Here is a 26,328-nt window from a genome sequence, read left to right on the forward strand (position 1 = left end):
CATTGGTTTTCAAATAAAATATATCAGAAATATTGGGACATTTCTGTGCATCTAATCAGAAAATTGTGAGGCTTGTAAAAATGTGCTGTGCATTCTTAACTGGTGTGTTTATTAGGATTTGGGGCTAAAGTTGGGATGTGATAGAGTCAGTGTGAGATGGATGACTTTTTAAGGTCACCCACCAAAAGGCAACAATGGCAAGGCAAAAGCTTTTAGTTTTACTTGATGTGTTAATTACAAATATTAGATAGAGTAAAGTTATTTTTCAGAAGCTTCCCCACCCACTAAAATGTCCTCCCACAGGCACTTGGCTGGGGGGTTTGAGTCACGTAGGCGGCGGTGGGCCTGAGTTTGCCCCCCTGGGGTTCCTGGGAGGCAGCCGCAGTCGTCGGGAGCCATGAACTGGGGCTGTCCCAGGATATAAGGGAAATATTGGCTGTGCCTTCCAAGTTATTATAGAGTAAGGGATAAATAAGACAAACCCGTCAACGTGGCCACGTATTTTTGAGAATCATAATGAGAATTTTCAGCCTCCTTGAAGAGGTGAGCTACTATTGTGCTCAGGAAGATTAAGGCACTTCTAACCGGCTGTTCCTGCGCACTCATGGACACTTGGTGTGCAGACGTGCGCACGGCAACATCCACATGTGCACACAAGTGCGTGTGCATGTACCCCTCACACACGTGCACAGGGCCTCACACACATGCATACAGGTGTGTGTGCATGCACCCCTTAGACACGTGCACCCCTCACACACGTGCTCACCCACAGATGTGCATACAGGAGCATTGCACTCACCCTTCACACACATGCACCCCTCACACACGTGCACCCCTCACACACGTGCACACCCACAGATGTGCATACAGGAGCATTGCATGCACCCCTCACACACATGCACCCCTTAGACACGTGCACCCCTCACACACGTGCACCCCTCACACACGTGCACCCCTCACACACGTGCACACCCACAGATGTGCATACAGGAGCATTGCATACACCCCTCACACACATGCACCCCTCACACACGTGCACCCCTCACACACGTGCATACAGGTGTGTGTGCATGCACCCCTTAGACACGTGCACCCCTCACACACGTGCACCCCTCACACACGTGCACCCCTCACACACGTGCACCTCACACACATGCACCCCTCACACACGTGCACACCCACAGATGTGCATACAGGAACATTGCATACACCCCTCACACACATGCACCCCTCACACACGTGCACCCCTCACACACGTGCACCCCTCACACAAGTGCACACCCACACTGATGCAGAGGATTCTCCAAGCCTGCAGGCTCCACGTGAATAGTAGAAACTGTATTTGCAGAGTTAATTTTTCATTAAGCAAAATTATTAGGCTGCCATTGAATAACTTTTTCCAAATTATTTAAAGTGATAAAAACACTTTTATCATTACAAATAAATTAAGCATTAACTCAGTACTGTTTTGCCTCTTCTAAGGGTTCGTCTGCCGTAAGGTGCAGTTTTCCCTCACATTTTAACGGCTCTGATGGGCGCCGCTCAGTCACCAGTTTCCGCTTTCCCAGGGGCTTGGAACAGTGGTCTGTCCTACGCTGGAGTTTTTTGGATTCCTCAGAATGCGGCATGTTTATGAAAAAGCATTAATAGGGAGGGGTAGGGATGGGGGTCTCTAGGTTAATAGGGAGGACGGTATTTCTATTTCATGTATGTGTGTTTCAGAGTTGCAAATCACCTCAGATAAAATAGGGCCCCTCAGACAAGACAGCAGGCCTGGCCCGAGGGGAGGGGTGTCTGTGATGACCTTCTCAAGGCCAAAAACTTCAGGACCAGCAGGATTCCTCCAGAGAATGTTTTCTTGAAGAGCGTTAGCTGCGCGTTGCGAGGCTGGCTGAGAGGGCACAGGCCTGCAGGGGACCGGGGGTTCCACCCCTGCGCTGCTGCCAGGCTCTGGCTGTGTGACCTGTCACCCTCCAGGCCTCAACATCCACACTCATGTCAGCAGAGTGATGACAACTTCCCAGGGACCCCAGAATGTCACCTGCCTCAACTGCAGGCGGCCTCTGAGCACGTGTCCCATTGACAGAGCGTTTGGGTTTCTTCTTTAAGCATGCTGGTTATGACAGAAAGTAAAATATTAACCAAGAAGAATAATCTCACATTTAAATATAGCTTCACACAAACACATATATCTGTAGCAACGTAGTTACAGGAGACTGAGAAGGCATGGGGGCTCCTCATCATTCCAGGCTGTGCTTTTCCCTTGAGAAGCAATAGAGGTAGGAGACTGCGGCTGTTTCTGACCTCTGGACCGGTTAGAGAGTGTTTGTAGGGTAAAAACATACATAGGAGGCTGTGTGTTATAGGAGGAGCCACCAAATCGGCAGGCAACAGTGCGGGGGACACGCAGCCTGCAGAGGGCATGGACATGACCAGCTGCTTCCAGGCCTGCGCTCTGCCTCTGACGGCTTTATCTCTAGGGCGCGAGTCTCTTGTGACAGGAAGTGAGTATTAATGAATCAGTTAACCATTTTGTAAACTGGGAAGTTGTCTTGTGACCAGCCTTCACGCAGGCAGGCGCCTCCCCCGTGTGCCCGACACTAACCCAAGCCTTATGTTTTGTGGGACACGTGGCCTTGCCCGGGCCGAGGGTGGGTGTGACTGTCCAGCCTCTGTGTCACCAAGGTGGCATGTTCATTTATTGAACTCACATCCTCACCAGCCGTCCCAGCCAGGAGACACTCGGGAAAACTGCTACCGCATGGCGGCACAGGGGCCTTAAACATGTTGCCACTGGACATAATGGAAGCTGCTGATGACACCACACGCAAAGCCTCCCATGGATTCCAAGTATTTTTACACGGCCAGACCTGTCCCTGTGCCTTGTTCAGTGACCTCTCTGTGGAGAGGCCTTCTCCTGCCGGGACCTGTAGTGGCCCACAACTGGGGGTGGGGCTGGGGAACCTGCAGCAGCTCACAACTGGGGGTGGGGCTGGGGGTGCTTTCACCCACGGCCAGGGGTCGTGCCTGGGAATTTCCCAGCTTAGCACCCCCCGTCATCCCCAGAGCTGGGAGCTGTGGGTCTTTCCACTGTTGGTCACGACTCTGCCCTGTCCCTGCACATGAAGGTGGGTGGCTGAAAAATCAACGCCAAGTAAGCTTTGGAGGGAGCGTGTTTAACCTGCCCTCGGGTTTACAATGAAAGCCTGCCCACATTTTATCAAGGGATGCTCATAAACAAAGGTTGGCAAAGGATGAAGAAAAACAAGTTGCTTTTATGAGTCAATTAAATATATAATAGTGCTCAACTCATTTTGGCCTGTGTGGTTTAAAGAACCAGATGAGAATATGCTGTTATTTACTTAAAGGTAAAATGAGGGTCTGGGCCCATTTTGTACCATTTAGCAAGTGAATGGGTAGCTTTTGTGGTCAGACCTCACTTTGGCTGACAGAGCTAGGAAATGTGCAAGGAGCATTTGCTGATTGATTCATCTCCCTCCATCCGTCCGTTTCCCCGTTCCTTCACCCCCGTGCGTGCCAGGCCGAGATATCCCAGAGAATGTTTCCAGAGGAGTTCTGGACTCAAGTCTAATAAAGGAAACCCCAGGAAATCCAGAACAGAAAGTTAGCGTGTGACAGGAGGAAATTCGTTTTGCACTCCACAGCTGAATTTGCGGTTGCCTTTCTAACATCACATGGGCCGTGCTGAGGATAGGGCAGGTCTCTCTCCCCTGCACGGACATCGCAGACGCTCGCCGTGGTGGGGTGGATTGATGGACATGGTGAGAGCTGTATGGACATCGCAGATACTACAGACATCGCAGACACTCGCCATGGTGGGTGGACTGATGGACGTGGTGCAAGCCGTATGGACATCGCAGACACTACAGACATCGCAGACGCTCGCCGTGGTGGGGTGGGCTGATGGACGCGGTGTGAGCCAGCCAGTCTCTGATGGCAACTGTTTTACATTCCCGGGTAGCATTTGTCCCCTCTGGTTTTCTCATTGGCATCTTTCTCTCTTTTTAAGAAATTCGTCAGAAGCAACATGGTTCTTCCCAGTGAATGTAGCAGAGGTCTGCTTGACATTTTAGATACATTTCTCAAATTCTCCTTCCGTTCCTCGCCAGCCACTGTGTGTTGTGCTGAGCTCAAGCCACAGGTGCGTCTGCCCAAGTGCTGGGCCCTGTCGGGAGGAGCCGTCTGAGGCCCCCAGTCTCCATGGAAGAAGGTGCCTGTGAGAGACGTGCCAGGAGGAGGCTGGTGTGGCTAAGCAGACAAACTTATACTCAGAGAAGCCTCATCCGTGGAAACAGCCCAGGATGGGCAGCAGCTGTTGGGCTCTGGAGTTGGCGTGTGGCTTATGGCCGAGCATCCCCTTAGGATCATCCCAGCCCTCCAGCTCCTGCCCCCAAGTCAGGAAAGGCTTCCCGTGCATGGCAGGGTGTCCGCGCCCTCTGGAGTCCTGGTCGGCCTCTGCTGGGATGGGCTGGGCCTTTCTCTGAGCCCCAAGGGCTTTAGTGCCTCCCAGCCCCACCCTCCAGCCCTCCCTGAGCTAAGCACCTTCCCAGCCTCCTGCTGGCCTCTGATTCACTCTCTGAACGGGGAGTGTTGCTTTTTTGCTGAGGATTCTCTTGGAAACCCTTTGAGCTGAGAGATGAGCCCACAGCGGTGCCTCTGCCTCGGATGTTGGTGTCCCCTGCGGCCCCAAGGGGAGTGGACACTGGCAGTCGGGGCACCTTGGCTGTGGGAAAGGAGGACCACGCTGGCCACAGAGGCCTGAGTGTGTGGGACCAGGGCAAGCAGGGAGAACTGGCATACCCCCACCCCATTCTCCAGTTACCAACCCTTAACCCGGGGCTCTCCTAGCGGGGTCCCCATACCTGCAGCACCAGCATCCCCGGGCACGTGTGTGAAGTGCTCGTGGCAGACCCCACCCCTACAGAGCTGGGGCTGGGATCTCTCTTTCCACAGGCCCTGCAGAGAGTTCCCGTCCACCTGAAATCTGAGACCCCAGTCTAAAGACTGCGATTCTCTTCCTGCGGGGTATCAGGAGCAGACCAGCTTCCCGAACAGTCACCTGCAGAGCTCCTGCTCCTTTGGGGAGGGCCCTGACTTTCTCATGGTGGAAATCCTCCACCCGGTCAGGTTCCGGCTGCCCTGGGTCCCCTGGAAGACTCTGGGGATTGATGAGCAGATGCAGGGCTGCCTGGAGCTGGCCTGGCCCCTGGTGCCCTGCTAATGCCATTTTTTGGTAACACCCATTCACAATAGCCTGGCTGAGGGTTTTGTTCTCCTTCTCTTTATTTGCTATCACTAAATCCATCTGATTAAAAATTAGCCTGGTGTGCCCTTGTCCCAGGTGCTGGGGGTGTGCCTGTGGGCCGCTGTTTCCAGGGAGAGGGAGGGACAGTGTCACTTACGGGACCACACAAAGGGGTGAATCTGCCTTTTGCTTTTGTCTCTTCCACTACAGTTCCCACCCTCACCTGTTCCTTGGAATTAGATAGGGCGAAGTCTGTGCCTCCTTCACCAGCATAAACAGAAGCTATTTTAAGTTGATGGGCCCCAACCCCAACCAAGACACAGGATCTGATGATCCTCTGGAAGCGCCGTTTTTGCTCAAATTGCAGCTGGGGATGTCCTAATTCCTGACCACAGATGGAGGTTTGACATTCTCTGCTTTACACGTGAGGTTTTCTGAACAGCTTATGTAGCTAGAGGCTGTTTTGGAGAAACAGAGATGGTCATGGACATAGTTGCAAATACCAGGTCTGTCAGTGGACATGGAGAGGCTGGGCTCTGTGTGATGCAGGAAGTGACGTTTCCCTCCTTAGAGGCTCAGCCCATTGGAACTCAGCCTGCAGCTCGTTTGAGGCTCAGCCCGTTAGAACTCGGCCTGCAGCGCGTTTGTGGCTCAGCCCGTTAGAACTCGGCCTGCAGCTCATTTGAGGCTCAGCCCATTGGAACTCGGCCTGCAGCTCGTTTGAGGCTCAGCCCGTTGGAACTCGGCCTGCAGCTCGTTTGAGGCTCAGCCTGTTGGAACTCGGCCTGCAGCTCGTTTATGGCTCAGCCGGTTAGAACTCGGCCTGCAGCTCATTTGAGGCTCAGCCGGTTAGAACTCGGCCTGCAGCTCGTTTGAGGCTCAGCCCGTTGGAACTTGGCCTGCAGCTCGTTTGTGCCGTTCCATGTTGCAGTTTTAGGGTTTTTTTTACTTTGAGCAGCCCTGGATTATGACAAGTGTCTGGCGATGTCGTTCCTGACCAGAGCGTGGCTCAGCCCCCGACTGGGGCCCACGGCCAGACTCTCATTCTGCTGCCCCCCAACTGGGACACCGTGGCTCTCTCAGGAGGATTCTCACTCCCCAGCCAAGCACAGTCTGTGGTGTCAAACCTGCTGGTGTCCGGATGGGTGTGTCCTGGTGCTCTGAGGCTCCGGTCCGGGCCGTGGGGACGAGGGAGGCTGAGCGGGTGAAGACGGCTGTGATGTGTGTGTCACGCCCTGTGCAGGTGCCAGGAGGGGCTGTCGGTCCTCACAGCAGCCAGGGGAGGAAGCTTGTTGTGTTTGTTGCTGATGAGGAAACGGGGCTCTGGGAGAGAAGTGCTTTGCCGGCTTACGCTGGGCCACAGCTGCCTGCTGCTTTCCTGAGAAGCCGTGCAAGGAAGGTGGCGGCCGAGTGTGCGGAACCTGTCCTGTGTGGGGCCAGGGGTCACGCAGCTGTGCAGGGAAGCAGCCGCAGGCACGGTGCCGTCCAGTAAGCCGGGCTGTATCCATTTCACCTTATTTCAGACACTGAGATTTGAGTCGCATGTAATGTTCACAGGCATGAAATGTTATCCTTTTGATAATTTTTAAATTACTTAAAATCTACCTTGCGGGCGTTACAGCACAGGGTTTGGTCAGGGGCCCGGGTCTGTCTCTCCCTGGTCCTGGCAGCCGTGTAAGCCCATGGACCCAGAGCAGGGGTCCAGGTTCCAGGCCCTCCTGGGCACTGCTGAATTCTGTCCCACTGACTTAGATTTTTTATGTTTTATTCTGAGCATTTCTGTTTCTGTTGATTCACTATTTTTTTCTGGTTATAGAAGGAATAATTTTTCTTTTACCAACCACCCAAGCTGCAGCCACGTGTGACTGATCAGGTTTCTGTGATGGGGAGAGGGCCTGGCCCTGAGGTCTGTGTCTCACGGCTCTCACTGGGCTCCGCCAGATGCTCGTTGCCCTGAGGGTGCAGCTGTGGCAGCATCTGTGGGTGGCTGAGGAGACGGGACGTTCACCGGGCAGTTGCACCCCAAGGGTGTTCTGGGGGCTGCCTCGTGTCCCAGAGCTAGACCCACACGATGCTGAGCCTCGTGCTGCCGTGAGACCACCCCCGGTCAAAGAGACCCAGTCCCCTGCCTCGTGGCCCTGCGCCAGCCCCGTGTCTGGTGATGTCTCTTTGGAAGCCACAGCAGGAAGAGGCTGCTCACAGCGTTTGGAGGCTCGAGGGCCTGGTCTCCGGGTGTGCACAGCCGGGATGCAGCAGAAGGAGGATGAGCTTAAGTCAGAGAGTCCTGGGCTCCAGTTTTGCTTTGACGTTTATGTTGCTTTAAGAGAAAACAGCTCAGCTGCGCTTTTCCCCTCTTCGTGGCCCTCGTGGCTGATCTGCATGTAAGAAGATTAGAGAGGACCCTGTGTCAACGTTCGCAGCCCACCACAGGCGCTGAGTAAATGTTGGTCGGTGTTTTTCTCACTTTATTTTCGAGCTGTCATTGGCTTGCGATTTTGTAAAAGGCAGCTGGGGTGTGGATTGGAGTGGAGCTCTAAGATGCTTGAGGCAAGAGGAGGCTGTGAACAGGTCTGAGGATTTGGACTGGGAACCACACAGCGCAAACGAGCTGAGTTCGAGAAAGGCCTCAGTGCCTTGAAAGGCAGCTGCTGTTTACACTTTTCTCAAGACAGAGGCTTCACGTGGTCGCCGTTCACACAAGTGCCGAGCAAGACCCTGGCACCAGAGGTGTGGACTGAAAATGAAGCCACCGGAACATCCTGTGACCATCACGAAGCCGGTCGTGGTCGGGGGCCCGTGTGTGTTTGTCAGGCCAGGGCCCTGCTGCCTGCCCTCTGGCTTAAGGAATCCAGCTGGGGAGAAATGCTCCCTCTGAGTACCCCTGGGGTTTTGACCCAACTTGAGGTTGTAAACAGGCGGAGGGGGCCGAATAGAGAGGCTTTGCTGTGATAGAGACCTGGGCCTGCCCTGCCACCATCCGCCGGGAGCCCACGGCAGCCTCGCCCTCCGACACCCGCACGCTGCGTGCGGTGCACTGAACTGCAGGATGCCTGTGTTGCTGCCAGTTCTGCTGTTTGGGAAAAACTCTCTGCGTTAAGTTGGATCTTCCTTGTGACTGATTCAGAGGAGCCACATTGTTACGGAAGGGCTGAGACCCAGACACAGGGTCCAGAATGTCCTCGAGGTATCAGAAGAACTCCTGGAGAGCAAGCCGCGAGGGCTGTGTCATTGCCACACCCTCCGTGGGTCCCTGCTCCCGAGTGAGGCTGTGCCCAGCCACCCAATGACTCAGAAGCTGTGCACACAAGGTGTGAATCCCCCCTTGCTCTAGCACCAAGAAAACAGCACCATGGTGATGGGATGTGGATGACGGATGCGGGGTGACAGACAGGATAATGGACGTGGGGTGATGGACGCGGGGTGATGGATGCAGGGTGACAGACGGGATCACGGACACGGGGTGACGGACGGAGGATGACGGACGCAGGGTGATGGACGTGGGGTGATGGACGGGGGATGACGGACGTGGGGTGATGGGTAGAGGGTGACAGATGGGGGATGACGGACGTGGGGTGACAGACGGGATGACAGATGTGGGGTGACGGATGGGGGATGACGGATGCGGGGTGATGGATGGGGGTGACGGACGTGGGGTGATGGACACGGGATGACAGACGTGGGATGACGGATGTGGGGTGACAGACGGGGTGATGGTCACAGGGTGACAGATGCAGGGTGACAGACATGGGGTGACGGACAGGGGATGACGGACACGGGGTGACTGACAGATGCGGGGTGATAGGGGATGACGGATGCAGGGTGACGGACAGGGGATGACAGAGGATGATGGGCTGTGGGGTGACAGACGCGGGGTGATGGACGGGATGACGGAGGATGATGGGCTGTGGGGATGACAGGACTTCTCAGCACTGGTTGCTCCTGCCTGGGGGTGGGAATGAGTGGGAAGGAGAAAGGCTCGGAGAGGTCCTTATCCAGTGGCCGGATGCGGGGCTCAGGTTTTTCGTAGTGTTCAGGGAATCCTGCAGGGCCACCCCCACCATGCCGGCGGGGAAGCAGGCTTGGAGAGGCTTAGCCTTTGAGGCGGCTGTGGAGAGTGGCACTCAGGCGCTGGCTCAGGTCCCAGGCCGGGCGCGAGCTGATCCACGTCAGCCTCTGGTTCTGAAACACTGAGCCTGGCTCCATTCTGAAAAGTACAGCAGTAATTTGAGCCTTGTTCTGAATGGCCCCGCTGATTCATCCTGCTCTTGCAGGGCCCTGCTGAAGGACAGCGGCTTCTGCTTCCTCTGATCCTGGCAGCCTGGAACTTCCTGAGAGGACTGGGCATGTGGATAGCCATGGTGGGAGACGTCCTTTAAACTGGGGAATGGGCTCCCCTAGACACAGTCGCTTCCACAGGAATCTTCTAGAGCCTCACCCAGGGCAGAGTGGACACCCGCAGCAGCCTGGAGTTCTGGGGAGCCCCGGCCGCCTGCCTGCGTCATGAGGGACAGGCCAGCCCCCAACCCTTGGGTAGGAAGAGCCCAGGCCTCAGACAGGACAGGCACATGGGTGAACAGATGGCTTCCCCTGCAGGAGGAGATGCAGCCGTTCAGAAGCAGACCTCCAGCGTGGGAAAATCAGACCCATGGCGTCAGGGTGCATGAAGGCAGGACACACAGGCCCGTCCCCTGCGAGGGTCAGGACACGAAGGTGGAACACACAGGCCCGTCCCCTGCGAGGGTCAGGACGTGAAGGTGGAACACACAGGCCCCTCCCCTGCAAGGACCAGGACACAAAGGCAGACACACAGGCCACGTCCCCCGTGAGGGTCAGGGTGCCCAGGGTCAAGGCTGGAGCCTGAACGCTGTCCGCAGACCGTGGCTGGATGGAGACTGCCATGTTGAAATGCCTGCACATCTGATGGAGGTGTGGCCATGCACATGAGAGAGGAGGTGGGGGCGTGCACACCAGGCTGTCTTCGCCACTGCGGCTCTGGGGGGGGCCTGGCTGAGGGAGGGAAAAAAGTTAACTTTTTCTACCTGGAGACTTAACTGGCTGGAATGAATATCTATTTCTTTGTAATTAAGAACATTTTAAAATACAGAAAAATAGTTTCCTTATAAGACTTTTAATTTTAAACATACGCAGAGCTTTCTAAAAGGGACACAGCATATAGTTTGGTTTCTGTGGCCATGTGCCTTCCATGTGCATGGAGGATGGACAGGTGGTTTTGTAACATGTGTCATAGTTTGCACCCAGCTGGTTCAGGTGTTAAACGAAAAACAATTAATAAAGCAATGGTGGTGATCAGTTCAGACAGAGCCCAACCGCTCCCCACGCCAGGGGCTTATGCTCCGGAGTGGGAAGCATGTTCTAAGTGAGACTCGTGTGTGAATTTTCTACACCTACGCTAAGTAAAATTGGCATTTATTTACAAAGCTCCGAATTACATTACATTTTATATTTTATGTTTAAACTTCATTAGGAAAAATTGCCATTATTGTTACACGTAATGAGTTGACTGTCAATATTTAATATAAACGAAGGAAATGTTGGCAAAAGAGAAATTAGACCTAACATTTTTATTTATAATAATCTCAAATGCTGTTAAATTTGTAAGCATTTCTGTTGCTTTATAGATGTTTTGGAAAAGCTAATTTTAACTTTTCAAGAATGAGAAGTTGTCCCCACTGAAACTTTTCAAGAATGAGAAGTTGTCCCCACTGAAAGCCTAGCACGTTAGCGTCTTTCTTTGCGTTAGTTTCTCTCCATTCTTATTTTGCCCCGTGGAGATACAGTGCATGCACACACATTCAATATTAAACACACATCTGTAAACACACACAGGAAACATTAAACCCATATGTTTCTATGTATTATTGAAAGTTCATCAGAAAAGACAGCAGAGGCCATGTGCTGCTCTGTGATGCACCCATCAGAGGCTGTGATCCATCCAGAGGCTGCTGTGTGCCGCTCTGTGATGCACACCCATCCAGAGGCTGCCATGTGCTGCTCTGAGATGCGCACCCATCCCAACACCCGGTCATCCTCTTCCTCCCATTCAGTGCCTGCGATTTCCTGCCATGGCCCCAGCGGAACGGCAGCTCTGCAGGGTCAGGACTGCTCGGCTCAGGGCAGGTGCAAGGCGCTCTGTGTGTCAGAGTCTCGCACTGTGGAATGCCCGCTTCCTTTCCCCCAAGCTGATTCCCCTCACTGTGTAGCTTACCATAATAGTTTCACAGCTAGCTGACTTCCTTAGGCCACTGGAGTATTGATTTATTCTCATGTTCTCTTAAAAATATTTTTCAAAGATTGAGAAGACACTGTAAATATGCCGTCATGGTCAGGTGTCAGGACAACGGACGGGCTGCTCAGAGCCTGGCCTGGTTTCTGTCATTTCTGGAATGCTGTGGGTCTGCTGTAGATGCCAGTGCCTCCCATCCAGCCTCAGGCTGGGTGAAGCGAGGTGGAGGGAGCGTCTGTTTGGTCAGTGCTGGCCCCGGATGTGCCTGTGGCCTTGTCAGGCAGGAGGCAGGTGAGGAGCTTCGATGCCAGTGGTCCCTGTCCCCGTGCTGGAGGAGGGGGGCTGCCGGTGCTGCTCCTCCTTGGCTGAGGCCTCCTGAGCCCTTTTCCCCTAGGTGTCCCATCCCAAAGCCGGGCTCCTCATAAATTTGGGGGTACAGAGCTCTGCGGCACCCCTTGGTGGAGTTGCCTCTGGAGAGCTCTGCTGCTGCTGTGAACCTGCCTCTGCTTGCTGGTCACACGGCTGCCCAGTGCGCACCTCTTGGTGCAGGGTCCATGGCACCCTGGCATCTCAGAGGGCTGGTGGCTGCTGGGGATGAGGCTGGAGCCCAAGGGCGGGGTGGGGGCTTGCGTGGGGGTCCTCCCAGTCCCGGACCTGCCCTCCACCTGGGGAGAGCCCCACCCACCCTTCTGAGGTTATGGCTTGGCCCTGGAGACTACCTGCCCTGGCTGGGGGCCAGGCGTGCTCTCCATCTCCAGGGATTCTGGGGCTTGGGGAGGTCACAGTCTGTTGGAGGAGGGTGCGTCAATTGGCCAAAGGGTGTTTATGGCCCGAGGTGGAGGCTGGGCGCAGGGGGACGAGGGCCTGGGGGCCACCCTTCCTGTGAGGGCTGCTGACACTGGTGTTGGCAACACTCAGGTGAACGTGTGTGGGCTGGGGAGGGGTAAACGTGTGTGGGGAGGGGAAGGGGTGAGCGTGTGTGGGGAGGGGAGGAGGTGAACGTGTGTGGGGAGGGGAAGAGGTGAGCGTGTGTGGGCTGGGGAGGGGGTGAACGTATGTCGGGGGAGGGAGGGGGTAGCGTGTGTGGGGAGGGAAGGGTGAACATGTGTGGGCTGGGGAGGGGGTGAACATGTGTGGGCTGGGGAGGGGGTGAACATGTGTGGGCTGCAGAGGGGGTAGCCCCCCCCTCCAGAACAGACACTGCACTGCAGCCTGCACTTGGAGTCTGATGCTCTCTCAGGCAGTCTTGTCCTGAGTCGTAAATAAGGAACGGAAAACCAAAGTTTTGATTTGCTATTTTCTCCTATTCTGAAGGTGCCATTGAGATGCCAAATCTCGGGCGGTTCAGGCTTTTGGCTGTGGTTCTCCACGGGGCGGCTGATGAGAGGCTTTGTGGCCGGCCCACTAGGAGGGCATCGGATGCTCGCCCTGTAATTGTGCTGGGTGTGCCCGCCACCGGAGTTCCCGCCCCTGATGACAGGGTCAGGCAGAGAGGCCGGTTCCTGCTAGCTACAGGTTTTGTGGGTACAGGTCATGGGGTGTGGGCTGTGGGCTGAGCCTCTGGCCAGGGTGTGGTGGCATCTCAGGTCTCATCGCCGGTGGGTGTCTGTGGCCGGGGCAGCGTGGACGCATCGGGGGTGGCAGTGCTGAACCGAGACTTGGGCTCCGGTGTCAGGTGCTCCTCGGCGGCTTGTTTCTGTGTCCCCCGTCCCCCCATCTGGGAGCCGCCCGACCTTCCCTTTGGATGTAGCGTGTGTCTGGGGTTCTTGGTGTTCTCTGTGCTTTGCGAGGGTGAGAGCTACCCCAGAGAGAATGCCAAGCTCTTCCCAGACACCCCAAAGGGCCAAGGCAGCCTTCACTGTGCTGAAGCTGGCTGTGGTCTCTTGGGCATCTCTCCCGACTTGGGCCAGGTGCACAGTGGGGTAGGGCGAATGTGCACACATTTCCGGCCGACTTGGGGGACACCCTCTAGGTCTCCTTGAAGCACAGAGCCAGTGCACCTGGCTTCTCTGCCAAACACAGCAACAGTCACGGCCATTGGCCACAGCCACCTCCACGACAGCCACAGCTGCATTTCTCCCGCTGGGGCCGGCTGCACCGGAGCTGCCCACGTGACCATCCTTGGCTGACAGCATTGCAGCCTCACTCTTAGAGGTGAGCGAGCAGCAGGGGTGGTTTGGTTCAGGGACCCCAACTCTGGAAGCCCACCTGCCTGGGGCTGGACTCAGGCCGCGTGTTGCCTTGTGGGTGGGTGGGTGGGTGGCACTGCTGGCTGTGTCCACGGCGATTATACAGATGACTTGGTCTTCCTGTCGTCCCCCAGCCCACAGGACTCCAGCCTCCACAGGCTTCGCCGCCCTCCCCAGGGGTCAGGAAGCCCCGGAGACCATAGGACAGAGGTGGTTTAGTTGGGAGCGTTGCCCTGGGGGTAGGCGAGGCAGGACGGGCAGTGACGCTGCGGCCTTGGCCGTGACACCACCTGGTGGGCTGCAGTCCCACTTCTGCCCCTGCCACCGGCCGTGTGGCCTGCTCACCACCCTGGGCCTCAGCATCTTCTCCTGCAAAATGGGGTCATGATGGTTCCTGAGAGTGTGTGTAGAGGGCAGTGCTGGCACAAAACGTCAGAGACAGAGCCCCTCGCACCTCCTGCCCATCCCACGCAGCTGCACCAGGCTCCGGGGGAGGGTGGGACCTGAGATTGGTTCTTCCTGTGGGAAGTGCTCTCACTCCCTCTCTGTCCCTCCCTGCCTCCGTCTCTCTGTCCCTCTCCCCCTTACCGTCTCTCTGTCTCTGTCTCTCTTCCTCCTTCACTCTCGCTCTCCCACAGCACAGGTCCGACGGTCTGGTTCGGTGCCCGCTGCTCTGCCGCCCTCTGGGCTCCTGGCTGGGGCTCTGCTCTGCTTCTCAGCCCGCTGCCTGCCCACTGCCCGCCTACCCCCCGCCCGCCTACCCCCCGCCCGCTGTGGATCCTGTGCTTCACAGCCCCCGTCTTTCTGTTTTCTGGCACTGGAAGAAGACACTCTTTTTAAGACAGTCCTGTGACTCACAACCAAAGGGAGGTCATGTGCATTGCACAGTTGTTGCAGTCTGGGGGTCTCCGCTCAAGGCTGGGGGCTGTGTGTCGGGCAGGTCCTTCGGTGCTGGGCACGGGGTCTTTCACCCTGCAGACGTCGCTTGTGGGGTCCTTGGAAACTGAGACCTCTGCTCCCCACTTTCTGATGAGAGGGCCCCGTCTGTCTTTATGCCGTGGTCCAGGGTGAGTTGATTTCCTCGTGCCGTGGTCCAGGGTGAATGATGTGCCACATTTCCTGGGAATGACATTTTCCATGTTTTCCAGATGCCATTGGCATGGCCCACTTTGGAATCCAGCAGGTGACTTCAGGGCCCACAAGCCTCTCACGTCCACCCCCAGGACCCCGGGTGCACCTGCAGCAGTTAAGGGAGACACTTAGACACTGCCATCTTCCCTGGAAGGTTCCAGTTCCAACTCTGGGGCTATTTGGGTTTTGTGCATTTCACTGCTAGCTTCACTGTTTTACCAACAGGGGTGACTTGGAAACAAGGACAGCCGAGCGTGTTTGCCAAGGAAAGCCCGGATCTCCGGCGTGCAGCACCGGCTGGGGCCCCTGGCATGGGTCAGGGCCGGGATCAGGCCCCTCGAGGTTCAGATTGTCCATGGGGTGGTGCTTAGACACTGTCTCGGGGCGGGGCCCAGCACCAGCAGTGGCTGGCAGCTCTCCAGCCCTGAGGGGTTCCTCCTCCCTCTGTCCTTCCTGTAGAGGTGCAGGCCCCTGGTGGGCCGTGGGGGTGCAGGGGGTGCAGGGCGTGCTGGGGCCACTGTCTACCCGTCCTGGTTGGGGGTAGACCTCGCTGGGCACAACCCCTTCCTAGCACATGGCCCTCTGCTTGCCAGTTGGATTTTCCCTTCCTTTCCCTCTGAAATTCCCTGGTTCTTCAATTTTGGTCCCTTTTTCTGGGCCTCTCTGACTTGTCTGTAACAGAAGTGCGGAGAGGTTTGGTGGCTGCTGTTGGCCAGGAATATTCACACCACAGAAATCAGGAAGGGCCACACATCGGAGGAAATTGAGCTCACGTCTGAACAAAGGTTTTGTTGATCATCTAATCTTGCTAACCTGAATTGAATAATCTTGTCTATAGCGGTTACACTGCAATAGCACAAAAAATTAAGACAGTGTTTTTCTGGTATTTAAAACTTTACCTGATTCAACAAAGTTGCTTGTGACATTGATGAATGAGTGAGGCTCCAGCATTCCCAGTGTGGAAGCCAGAAGAGGTGTCAGCCTAATTAATATAATTTATATGAGTGGGAGAAATGTTTTAATGGTCGACACGTAACACACTCAGTGATGACGCACTTTTTGAGAACGAGCTAGCAGAGGGTGCATTGCCTCCGTTTGTCAAATCCTGGTTAAATGCAGCCCAGGACTGGCTTAGAGACAAGAGTTTGCTGTGAAAATCAATTAGCTCTGTGAGTTTGAAATAGAGGACTGTGTATCTCATTATTTTTTGTGAGTTGTGTGCTACACATCTTTTACACTAGTGCAATGTATGACTTAGTTAACCTAGTTGAGCTCATGCATGCATTTTTCCCCTGGAGAACCAGGTGTTGTTAAACCTCTGTTGGGACCACCCACCTGGGGGTGCAGCCCCAGGCCTGTCCGTTCCCCTCTCGCATACAGGCTGGGTGTGAACTAAACCTCGCTTGGGTTAAGGAAAGTTGTTTTCCTCGCCCCCCATTCCTTCTCTGCAGCTGCCTCCAGAGACGGGACGCTGCTGGGAGACGTCCTTCATGGTTTTCTCTCAGTGCCGTGCGTCGAGGGAGAAAGACCCAGTTCTCTTTGTTCCTCACTCTCCATTCAAGGGTGTGTGTCCACCCGGGGAGCAGCCTCGGAGCCTCGGAGCACAGGGAGGTTTGCCCACTGTCCGTGATCAGGAAGAAAGCATCTCTATCTGAGGCAGATGTCAGCATTGTTGCCACTGCCCGTTATAAGAGACCAGGGTTCCCGAGGCTCAGGCCCTGCTCCTGAGGTGCAGCCGATATGTGTGCAGGCATCACTGGGTTCCCAATCCCAATTTGGTACTGCGTGAGGCAAACCAGGGCACCTGCAGACGCTCCAGCTCCAGCTCTGCTGTTGCGGTGCTGTCCTTCGTCTCACACGTGGACGTCTCGGGCCTTCTGCCAGCCCCTGTGAGACCCGCAGCTCCCTGGTGAGTGGGGCGAGGAGGTGGGGGCATCTTCACACCTTCTCAGTTCTCAGCAGTAAGTAATGCCTCTCAGTCCTGGCTACACCAGAACCACCTGCAAGCTTTCTAATCAAGATGAATGTCTGTTCTTACTGCCTGGAGCCCCCTCCTAGTCAAAGAATGGCAATCTCTGGGTGGGGTCCGGGCATTTCTCCTGTGAGAAGCTCTCCTGTGTGTGCAGCCGCAGCCGGTGAGTGCGGGTGTGAGGTCCTGTGTGTGGACTCGCAGGAGAGGAATCACAGCCTCAGGAGATGCAGCCTGGATGCGGGGCAGGCTCTGCCGCGCCAGGAACACGGGGGCCCTGAGGGTTCCTGTGCAGCACCGGTGTGTCTCTGCTCCTTTGTGAACTCAGAAGGGCGGCTTCATTTCAGCCCACCTTTACTTTCTCTTTCCTCATTATTCCCTGGGTGTTTTCAGCCGCCAGTGAAACTTCGGTTTTGAACCCATAGGATTTGCCTCAGTCTCCTGGTGGACACACCTCTGTGGAGGAGAGGTCCCCTGTCTGCAATCACCTTTCCCATATTTTATTACCTGTTTATAAGAGTGAGCACAGTTAGAACCAGCTGACAGGGTTTGGAGTCATGTTTCTCAGGATATTCCGGAGGCACTGCTGCTCCATTCATCTCAGGACTTGAAGTATTTTCCCCAGCGGCTCATCGTAGACCAGCTGGAATCACAGGCAGTCGGAACCGCGAGAGTGCACGTGCTGGTGGCCGTGGTCTGCGGACAGCATTTCCGGAGTGCTGGGTGATGCGGCCCCCGCGCCTTGAGGGTTATACTGCATCGGGAGACTGGGCAGCCCTGGGGAGGCCCGGCCTGGACAACCTTCTGGCTGACCTGGCTCCAAGGCCAGGTCTCCTAAATGTTTAGGGATCACTTGGGTCTTGGGATGCATGAATCTCTGGTGTGATGTGGCAGCATCTCCCCTGTGGCCCATTTCTAATAGCCTTTGCACCAAGCACGAGAGGAGGGTCATTTGCACCAAGAGCATGTAACTGGGGCACTGTTGTGTTTTGGGTGGATGGCCCTCAGCCGTGGGGCACTCTTGGTGTTCTAGGTGGACAGCTCTCTGCTGTGTGGCACTATTGGTGTTCTAGGTGGACGGCCCTCTGCCGTGGGGCACTATCGGTGTTCTAGGTGGACGGCCCTGTGCCGTGTGGCACTATCAGTGTTCTAGGTGGATGGCCCTCTGCCGTGTGGCACTATTGGTGTTCTAGGTGGACGGCCCTCTGCCATGTGGCACTATTGGTGTTCTAGGTGGACGGCCCTCTGCCGTGTGGCACTATTGGTGTTCTAGGTGGACGGCCCTCTGCCGTGGGGCACTATCGGTGTTCTAGGTGGACGGCCCTCTGCCATGCGGCACTATTGGTGTTCTAGGTGGACGGCCCTCTGCCATGTGGCACTATTGGTGTTCTAGGTGGACGGCCCTCTGCCGTGTGGCACTATTGGTGTTCTAGGTGGACGGCCCTCTGCCGTGGGGCACTATCGGTGTTCTAGGTGGACGGCCCTCTGCCATGCGGCACTATTGGTGTTCTAGGTGGACGGCCCTCTGCCGTGGGGCGCTATTGGTGTTCTAGGTGGACGGCCCTGTGCCGTGCGGTACTATTGGTGTTCTAGGTGGACGGCCCTGTGCCGTGCGGTACTATTGGTGTTCTAGGTGGACGGCCCTGTGCCCTGGGGCACCGTGTGCAGCGGGACACTGAACAGAAGGCACCCTGCATTCTGCCCACCAGATGCCAGTTGCACAGCCCATAGTGACAACCAAGCGTGCCTTGGGAGGTGGCCCCTGGGGGAGACCCCTGTTTCAGTGGCCCCTGGGGGAGACCCCTGTTTCAGTGGCCCCTGGGGGAGACCCCTGTTTCAGTGGCCCCTGGGGGAGACCCCTGTTTCAGTGGCCTGGGGGAGACCCCTGTTTCAGTGGCCCCTGGGGGAGACCCCTGTTTCAGCCGTTGTCAGGGTCAGGCCTCCAGTAAGCACAGTGGGCGCCTTCTAGGACCCCTCCTGCCACCCCGTCACCATAGACTTATTCTCCCTGTGGTGAAAGTTTCAATTACATTGAATGTGTCCATTATTTGGGAGGGTTTAACACCTAGCCCTGGTCGCCCGCCCCTCAGCAGAACCTCCTGTGCCCTCTGAAGAGCCGTGGAGGCTGGAGGGAACTGGAGGTGCTCTCAAGGAGATTGGACGATGGGCAGACCCCCTGGACGGCAGTGCTCGGCCCTCCCTGGGCAGGTGGTGTCACCCAGGGAGTTTTGGAATCAGCCCGCAGAGCCCTCTCCTCCTTCCACCACTCACAGAAACCCACTGGTGCCAGGGGCTCCCAGCAGCCCCTCCCGGCCAGGAGGATCGGGGGGTGCCTTGCTTGAGGATGGCAGCCTGGGCTTCTGTCATTCATAACCCACAGGAGTCCTCTTGAGGGAGGAGCATGGTGCCCTGGAGAGCCCTGGACAAGGCCTGGGCCTGGCTCCATCCAAGCCCAGCGGCCTCTGCCCCTCCTGAGCGTGAGGATAGAGCAGGTGCTGCCTGCCCTCGACTCGGCCCAGAGGAAACTCCACTCCCACGGCCTCACCAAGTTCTGCCTGTTTCTGGCAGCTTTGCAGGCCCTTCGGGAAGGCACTTGTGTTGCCAGGGGTCGTGGGGGTCAGCGTCATGCTGTGTCCTCAAGACGCTGTGTCCCCTGCCTCGGGGCCCCCCCACCTCTTCCTCTTATGGCCTCTGCACCGCAGTCAGCCCACCGAGATGTGCGGCCTCGTCCCATGGAGGGTGCCGGGTGGGGAGGCCGGTGCGGACAGGCACTCAGGCCCGCTCAGAGGCCAGTCACGGAGCCCCCGTGTCCAGAGGCGAACAGCAGCCAGGGGGCACACGGGCCTTGCAGTCAGCAGCTCAGAGCCCGGAGAGGGGTCTGTACCCACGCATAGCACAGAGGCTTCTGTGCCTCACTGAGACCCTGCCAGGGCTTGGAGAAGGACCTGTTCGAGTGAGGATCCCAGGGGCCGGGGCTGGGGTCGCTGTTCCAGGCTTCTAAATAGCCCAAAGTAGACGGGGCTGCTCATCATTTATTCAGATAGTTTAGGCACAAGACTATTGTTCTGGTAAATACTTTATGTTGTTAGAAGACGCTGTGTGCCTAGCAAAATTTTTAGACCCCTTTGAATGTTTTGCGTTGGGAGGACTAAAAGGCTGAGGTTGGGAGCCTTGAGAGCCACACTTCTCAAGTTCTCCCGCAGGGTCTCCTTCCCCGACGGGCCCTGGGCTTAATTGCTGGAAAGGGGTTGCTTTCACTTGACCGTGCACTGGGGCCGTCGCCATCACCCGTTCCACGTTATTTCAGTGAGGCCGACCTGTAGTTGAGTAAAACACCATGATGATGTGGGAAAGAGAAGAGCGCCCCACCTGGGTGGACGCAGCCAGTCCCAGCACAGCCCTGGCCTCTCCAGGACGTCTTCTGTCGGGGTTGGTGCCAGGAGCTTTGCTCAGTGGAGCCCTGGGCCCTCATCCTCACCCGTGGCTGCCTTCATTCCTTCCTTCGCCCTCTTCGCTGGGCGCTGAGCTGAGCTGCTGAGTGCCTGGGAGACACCCGCTGCTGTGCTGAGCAGCAGATGAGGCCAGCCCCACCTGAGGGCCCTCCCCGGGATGCCTGCAGGGAGGAGCAGCACTGGGTGGGGTCTGTGGAGACCTCCCCATGCCCTCACAGCTCCTCCCGGGTACAGGGGTGTGGCTCCGGGTGCCGTGGGCCGCGCCGACAGCTCGCTGTCAGCACTTGGAGACCCTGCGTGGGTCTCCAGGGAAGCCTGGGCACCCTAACCCTCGGTCAGGGCTGGGCCTGTGCTCACCCTGAGGGTGCAGCTTCCCTCCACGGCCCAGAAGGGCTGCTGTGGGCGTGGGAGTCCTGACGCTTCGGATCAGGGCCTTTGTTTTTGTTACTCACTGCCTGATCCCTGGAGTTGGAAATCAGGTTTTGCGGTGTTATGCTGTTTACATTAAATGTGTTTAAGTGCTGCCTTTTACTCCTGTTAGTTGAGTTTTCAGAGCTGATGTGAGGTGCTGTGTTGGCTGTCTTCATCGGTCTGCCAGCTGGTGAACACACCGCATGTGTTTTAGTGACACGGTCCATGGGAAAAGTGGTCATGAGAACTGTTACTTATTTGGCTATTAGGATGAAACCAGTTTACTTTTCTTTTAATTCATTTATTCATCCATGCATGCAACAGATAATTCGGCACTTACTGTATACCACAGACAGCTTTGTCTTTTTATATGAATATCTCTGTGCACCAGAAAAAAAGAGAAAACACGTTTCCTCTAGGAGAGACAGAACAGGCACCTTTGGTGAAGGTAATTGAACCAGCTGTTTGGGGTGTGGTGGAGAAGAAACAGCTGCTTGGGAGGTGGGGCAGCCCCCGTCCCGCTCAGCTGTGGGGCTGCAGGGAGAGGCTCAGTCCTGGTGCACGTGGCACATGGAGAGGCCCCGGGGCGACATGGCCAGGCCATGCTGTAGCAGGTCCAGCCCTCCTGGTCTGAGCAGCTCATTGGATGTTGGTGGGTCCAGCAGGCTCCCTGGTGTTGCTGTCGTCATAGCAACCAGGATGTTTCTCAGGAGTTGTTTTTTTTTTTTTTTTTTCCTGTTTCAATGCTTTATTAACCGTTGGAAACAAAACCAATGCCCTGGAGGTGATGGCATCAGAAGCCTGAGGCAGGGAAATGGGTTTGCATTTTGTCCCCCCTCTTTTTTTTTATTAAATGCATCATAGCAAAAGTAGATTAAAAAGAAAGAGTCTCAGCCCCAGATGACAGTGAGCAGGGAGAAGGAGGTAAAGACGGGGCCATCAGGCGGGGAGGGAGGAACCTGCTGTGTTTTGGGGCCGGGGACTGGGCATCGTCGGACAGGGAGGGAGGAACCCAGTGCCTTGGTGCCAGTGTGGGGGGACTGGGCATCGTTGGGTAGGGAGGGAGGGAGGGATGAATCTGGTGCATTGGTGCCAGTGTGGGAGGACTGGGTATCGTTGAGTGGGGAGGGAGGGAGGGATGAATCTGGTGCGTTGGTGCCAGTGCGGTGGGACTGGGCATCATCAGGCAGGGAGGCAGGGAGGCAGGGAGGGATGAATCCGGTGTGTTGGCGCCAGCACAGGGAGACCTGGCCTTTTCATGTCGTGCAGCGTCTGTCTTACAGGGAGTCCAGGGAAAGCTTGTGTGTTTCCGTCCTGCAGCGTCTACCTTCGGAAGACACAGCTGGTACTGCTGTGATTTGAGGCCCTGTGGGAATACATCTCAGTTCCGTATTATCCACAAACACCATCTTCCACAGGACTTTCAAAAGCTTTTTTCTTTCTCCTTTTAAGAAACACAGGAACTTACAGCTAAATATCTACACTCATTTGTTGCAAAAAACAAAGAAATCCCAGAAAACAAAAGAAAAACAAAAAACTCCCAAAGACAAAAACAAAAAAAACCCCAATAAAATCTCAAGGGAAATATGGTCAGCATCAGGTCACACCGTAAAGGTGTCAGAACGAAAGTCAGCAAAGTCAAGCTGTGTTTGAGGATAAGGACTTCTATCTGCTGCAGAAGCTATCAGTTCCAAAACAGGGCCGGGAGGCTGGAGGGGCCCCGTCCGACTTGCTGGGTGTGCTGTGGCTGCCCTCAAATTCAGGGGTAGCCGTGGCAACCAGGAAGGCTGTGTCTGCTCCGGGAACCTCAGCTGCCATCCCCCAGGCTCCCTTCCCTCTCTGGAGAAGCTCGTCGGCCGTGCTCGCCCCTTCGTGCCTGTGAACTTATCACACACCCTGCGTGCGTGTGCTGCATGTGTGTGCGTGTGCTGCGTGTGTGTGCGTGTGCTGCCTGCGTGTGCTGCGTGTGGGACCTTCATATTGGTGGGAACCTTCAGAAAGCCTGTCTTTTGACATTTGATAACTGAGCTGAGGCCTGGCCTGGAGCCAGGTGCCTCGTAGCAGCCTGGCTGTGTTCTCCCATGCAGCAGGTGAAGAAGGCGCGTCCCGGGAGAGTTGCCATGTTGAGGTGTTCTGAGGGTCCAGTGCCCATCAGGAAATATTCATTTGCTTTTTCCCACCAACCGATTATCATTGATGCTTCCTTAATGATTCCCAAAATAAAAATTTCCAGAACCTTTTGAATTAGAGATATCTCAGAGCTGGAGGAGCCTTCGAGAGCTGCTGTGTCTCTTGCTTTTGCAGTTCAGGACTTTGAGGCCCAGAGAGGCAGACTGTGTGTTGGGGGCACTGGCAGGAAACGGCCACAAGCACTGAGACCCTGAGACCTGCTCCGTGTGGGCAGCAGCGGGTGCTGCTGGGAACGCCTGCCGGCACCTCAACACCCACAGATATGCGGCGTGGACACAGGAGGCTTCATCCAGACCCTGGGGCTTCTGCTCCTTCTCACAGTGCGTCAGGTTAATATTGTGGATGAAAAGTCTTTAAAAAGCTTCAAACTGAGTTTCTCTCTGCCCTTTGGAGTTTCTGGCATGCTAGTTTGCAAACTGGCATCTTTGAAATGAGCCAACTGCCCCATGTGAGCCATGACGTGTGCGCTTGCTGAGTTGATGTGAAACATTCAGCACGGAGTGGTGGAAGTGGGGTTCTGAGAAACTTCTACTCTGCTCCCGTTTTTGATTTTGTTTGTTTCAACAAGAATAAGGTGATGTGGCCCCGAGTGGCACCAGCAGGAGCCTTGGTGTGGTCTCAGTGTGGTGCCTGTGCCTGCATCTGTCCTCTCGTCCTGCGTCGTCGAGACACCACTGCCAGGCATCTTTAGAGCCAAATGACGGAGGCAGAAAAGGCCCTGGGGAGGCGCAAGTGTGTTTGAGGTGTTTCTTTTACAGAATGGACTTAAACTGGGCATCCGCTGTCTGGATTGACAGCTGTCACTCATCCCTTCCTGCTCACTCCTTATTCTCCGATAAACTGGGCCCTTAGGCTTGCCGCTGGGGCGTGCTCCAAGCTTCCAGCAGAGAAGTCGTAGCTGGGGTTCAGTTATGACCTCCAGACTGACCCCAGGCAAACAAGGAGTCCGGCATCAGGGGCGTTTTCTGCAGGGCCAGCCAGGAACTGGCTCCACTTCCTTCAAGCACATTCAGGTGGCGTCTCTGTGGGCTTGAGGGAGGGAGACGTGGACCTAGCTTAGGTCTCCCTGGGACACTTCTCTTAACTGGCAATTTGAACAGCTGGAGTTTACAGTTAACTCATGTCCACAAGAAAGAGCTCTTTCCTTTAATTCTAGCTCCAACTTTGACCTAATGTCATAAAATAAAATTCAATATAAAAAGGGACTCAGTGGATAAATGAATAAGCAAGACGAGATCCCTCTGCATCATGGAAAGTTATTCAGCCTTAAGAAAGAAGGGAATCCAGTCAGCAGCCACAGCAGGGGCCACCCTGGAGGACACTTGCTGAGTAGAGTGAGCCGGGCTGAAAGGACATGTCCTGTGGATCCGCCGACGTGAGGCCCCAGAGCAGTCAGATCCACAGAGGCAAAAAGTGGGGTGAGGGCCGCTGGGAGACAGCAGGAGGGGGATGGGAGTGAGTGTTGAATGGGGACCGAGTCTCCGTTTGGGAGGATGAGAGTGTTCCGGAAAGGACGGTGGTGATGCTTGCACAACTCGGTGAACGTGGTTAATGCCACGGAACTGTGCACTCGAACAGGTCAGAGATGGAAAATTGTATGTTAAAAATTAAAATAAAAGGACTAATGCGGGTAAACAAGACACGGCAATCCTGAGTCCCAGGCTGGTGGGTCCCTGCTTGCGGGACTTGCATCTGAGGGTGGCGTGTGTGTCCCTTGCCTTTCAGCAGTACACGTGGGGAGCACATCCACGTTTTGACTTGTGGCAAAAAAACCAAGACTTTATAGAGAGCTAGTGAATGCACACAAGCAAAGGCCGGTGTATGGCTGTGAAGTAAATCTACTGTTCGGAAACGTGTCTGCGATGAGCAGGGAACAAACATTTCTACGCTGCTGATGATGTATGTCGCTTTTATTTTTTAGGTGAAGCCCAAAACCTTCCCTCTTACCTGGGGCCAAGCAAGATGAGGGATTGCTACTGCACGGTGAACCTGGACCAGGAGGAGGTTTTCAGGACCAAAATTGTGGAAAAGTCACTCTGGTAATGTCTTCTGTTGCTTTACTTGACACTGATGTGTTTTCTTTGGTGTAGAGAATGTCCCAAGGGTGTACATCACCTTCCCATTTTCCCGCGTGTGGAGAACGTCCCGAGCATGTACGTCACCTTCCCATTTTCCCACGTGTAGAGAATTTTTCTGTGTGTAGACAATGTCCCGAGTGTGTACATCACCGTCCCATTTTCCCGTGTGTAGGGAATTTTTGTGTGTAGACAATGTCCCGAGCGTGTATATCACTGTCCCATTTTCCCCCATGTAGACAATGTCCCGAGCGTGTACATCACCGTCCCATTTTCCCGCGTGTAGACAATGTCCTGAGTGTGTACATCACCGTCCCATTTTCCTGCTGCTTAGTTTGAGGAGGAGATGCTCCCTGGGGCTCTGGTGTGCAGGCAGCTGAGCTTCTGCCCTTGGTGGTGCGTGGGTGTGAACTGGTGTTGGCTAAATGCTCCCGCTGTCCAGGAAGTGCATGTAGGTGGCGGCTCCCCTGTGCGGACTCGCAGGAGTGCTTTTTAATTAGAGATGAACTGGGAAGCTCGCACTCTACAAAAGAGTACAAATTAAGGATTTCGAGAGGAGGAAGTACTAAGAAAGCTTTTTTCTTCCTGTAAAATTTTCTAAAATAGCTATACAGAAGATGGGTGTTAACTGAGGTAAGAGGCCTAGAAAGTGTTTATTGATATGATTTGAGGAAGAGAGGAGTCAGCCAAGAAAAACAAACTCTTAAAATCAACAAGTTTCCCCCTCAGCTTGAGCGTGTGAAGATGTGGGTGCCGACCCCAGCATGTCCAGGGCACAACCAGAACTTGTGTTTCTGAAAAGCTCCAGCAAAGCGGCCAGGCCGTACTCCAAGGACCACTGCAGTTGCACACCAGGACGTGGCACGTGTGGGATATGCACAGGGACAGGAAGTCACGGCGATTTATGTCGGGGGTGGGAAGAGAGAAGCCGGGGAGAGTGTGCCAGGCAGGGCCTCAGTGCTGCGGCCTCGGGGGAAGCATGGGCAACTGGGTTATTGGGGATCACAGAACATGTCCATGTAGCTGTGACTCCACCGTTCAGTTCAGAAGCGTGGGTCTTGTGCTTTGATCAAAACAGCTATTTTGATTTTGAGAACATGTTTAGCTAAAGAACTATGTCCTCGCATCTGGCTACTTCCAAGTGGGAATGAACAACCCATGCTGATGACTGGGTGAATTTACCTACTAGAAAACTGTGAGGGGTCTCCTGCCCCGGAGAGACTGGGGCTCATATCACTCCATCAATGACAGTGCTTCCAAAAGGCTTTGGCGCAGCTGCCCTCCAGGGCGAGGAGTGAGAGTCATTTGTGTTATGTTAATGCACACTCCTGGTTCTTTGAAATAACTCGTCAAAAAGAACTGCAGGCTGAGGAGCATTGTCAGGCGCCCAGTCCGGCTTTG

The 26,328-nt window shown here is 55.2% G+C and overlaps 1 protein-coding gene across 1 annotated transcript in view; it reads left to right on the forward strand.

The window, feature by feature from the left end:
• The window catches only part of LOC129016291 (ras GTPase-activating protein 3-like), a 121,796-nt gene that overhangs the window by 13,387 nt on the left and 82,081 nt on the right, over window positions 1-26,328 (forward strand). Inside the window, 1 exon segment of the mRNA XM_054455594.2 lies at window positions 24,774-24,891. Coding sequence (XP_054311569.2) covers window positions 24,774-24,891 — 118 coding nt within the window.

Source organism: Pongo pygmaeus, chromosome 18 (genome assembly GCF_028885625.2).
Source record: "Pongo pygmaeus isolate AG05252 chromosome 18, NHGRI_mPonPyg2-v2.0_pri, whole genome shotgun sequence".
Lineage (NCBI taxonomy): Eukaryota > Metazoa > Chordata > Mammalia > Primates > Hominidae > Pongo > Pongo pygmaeus.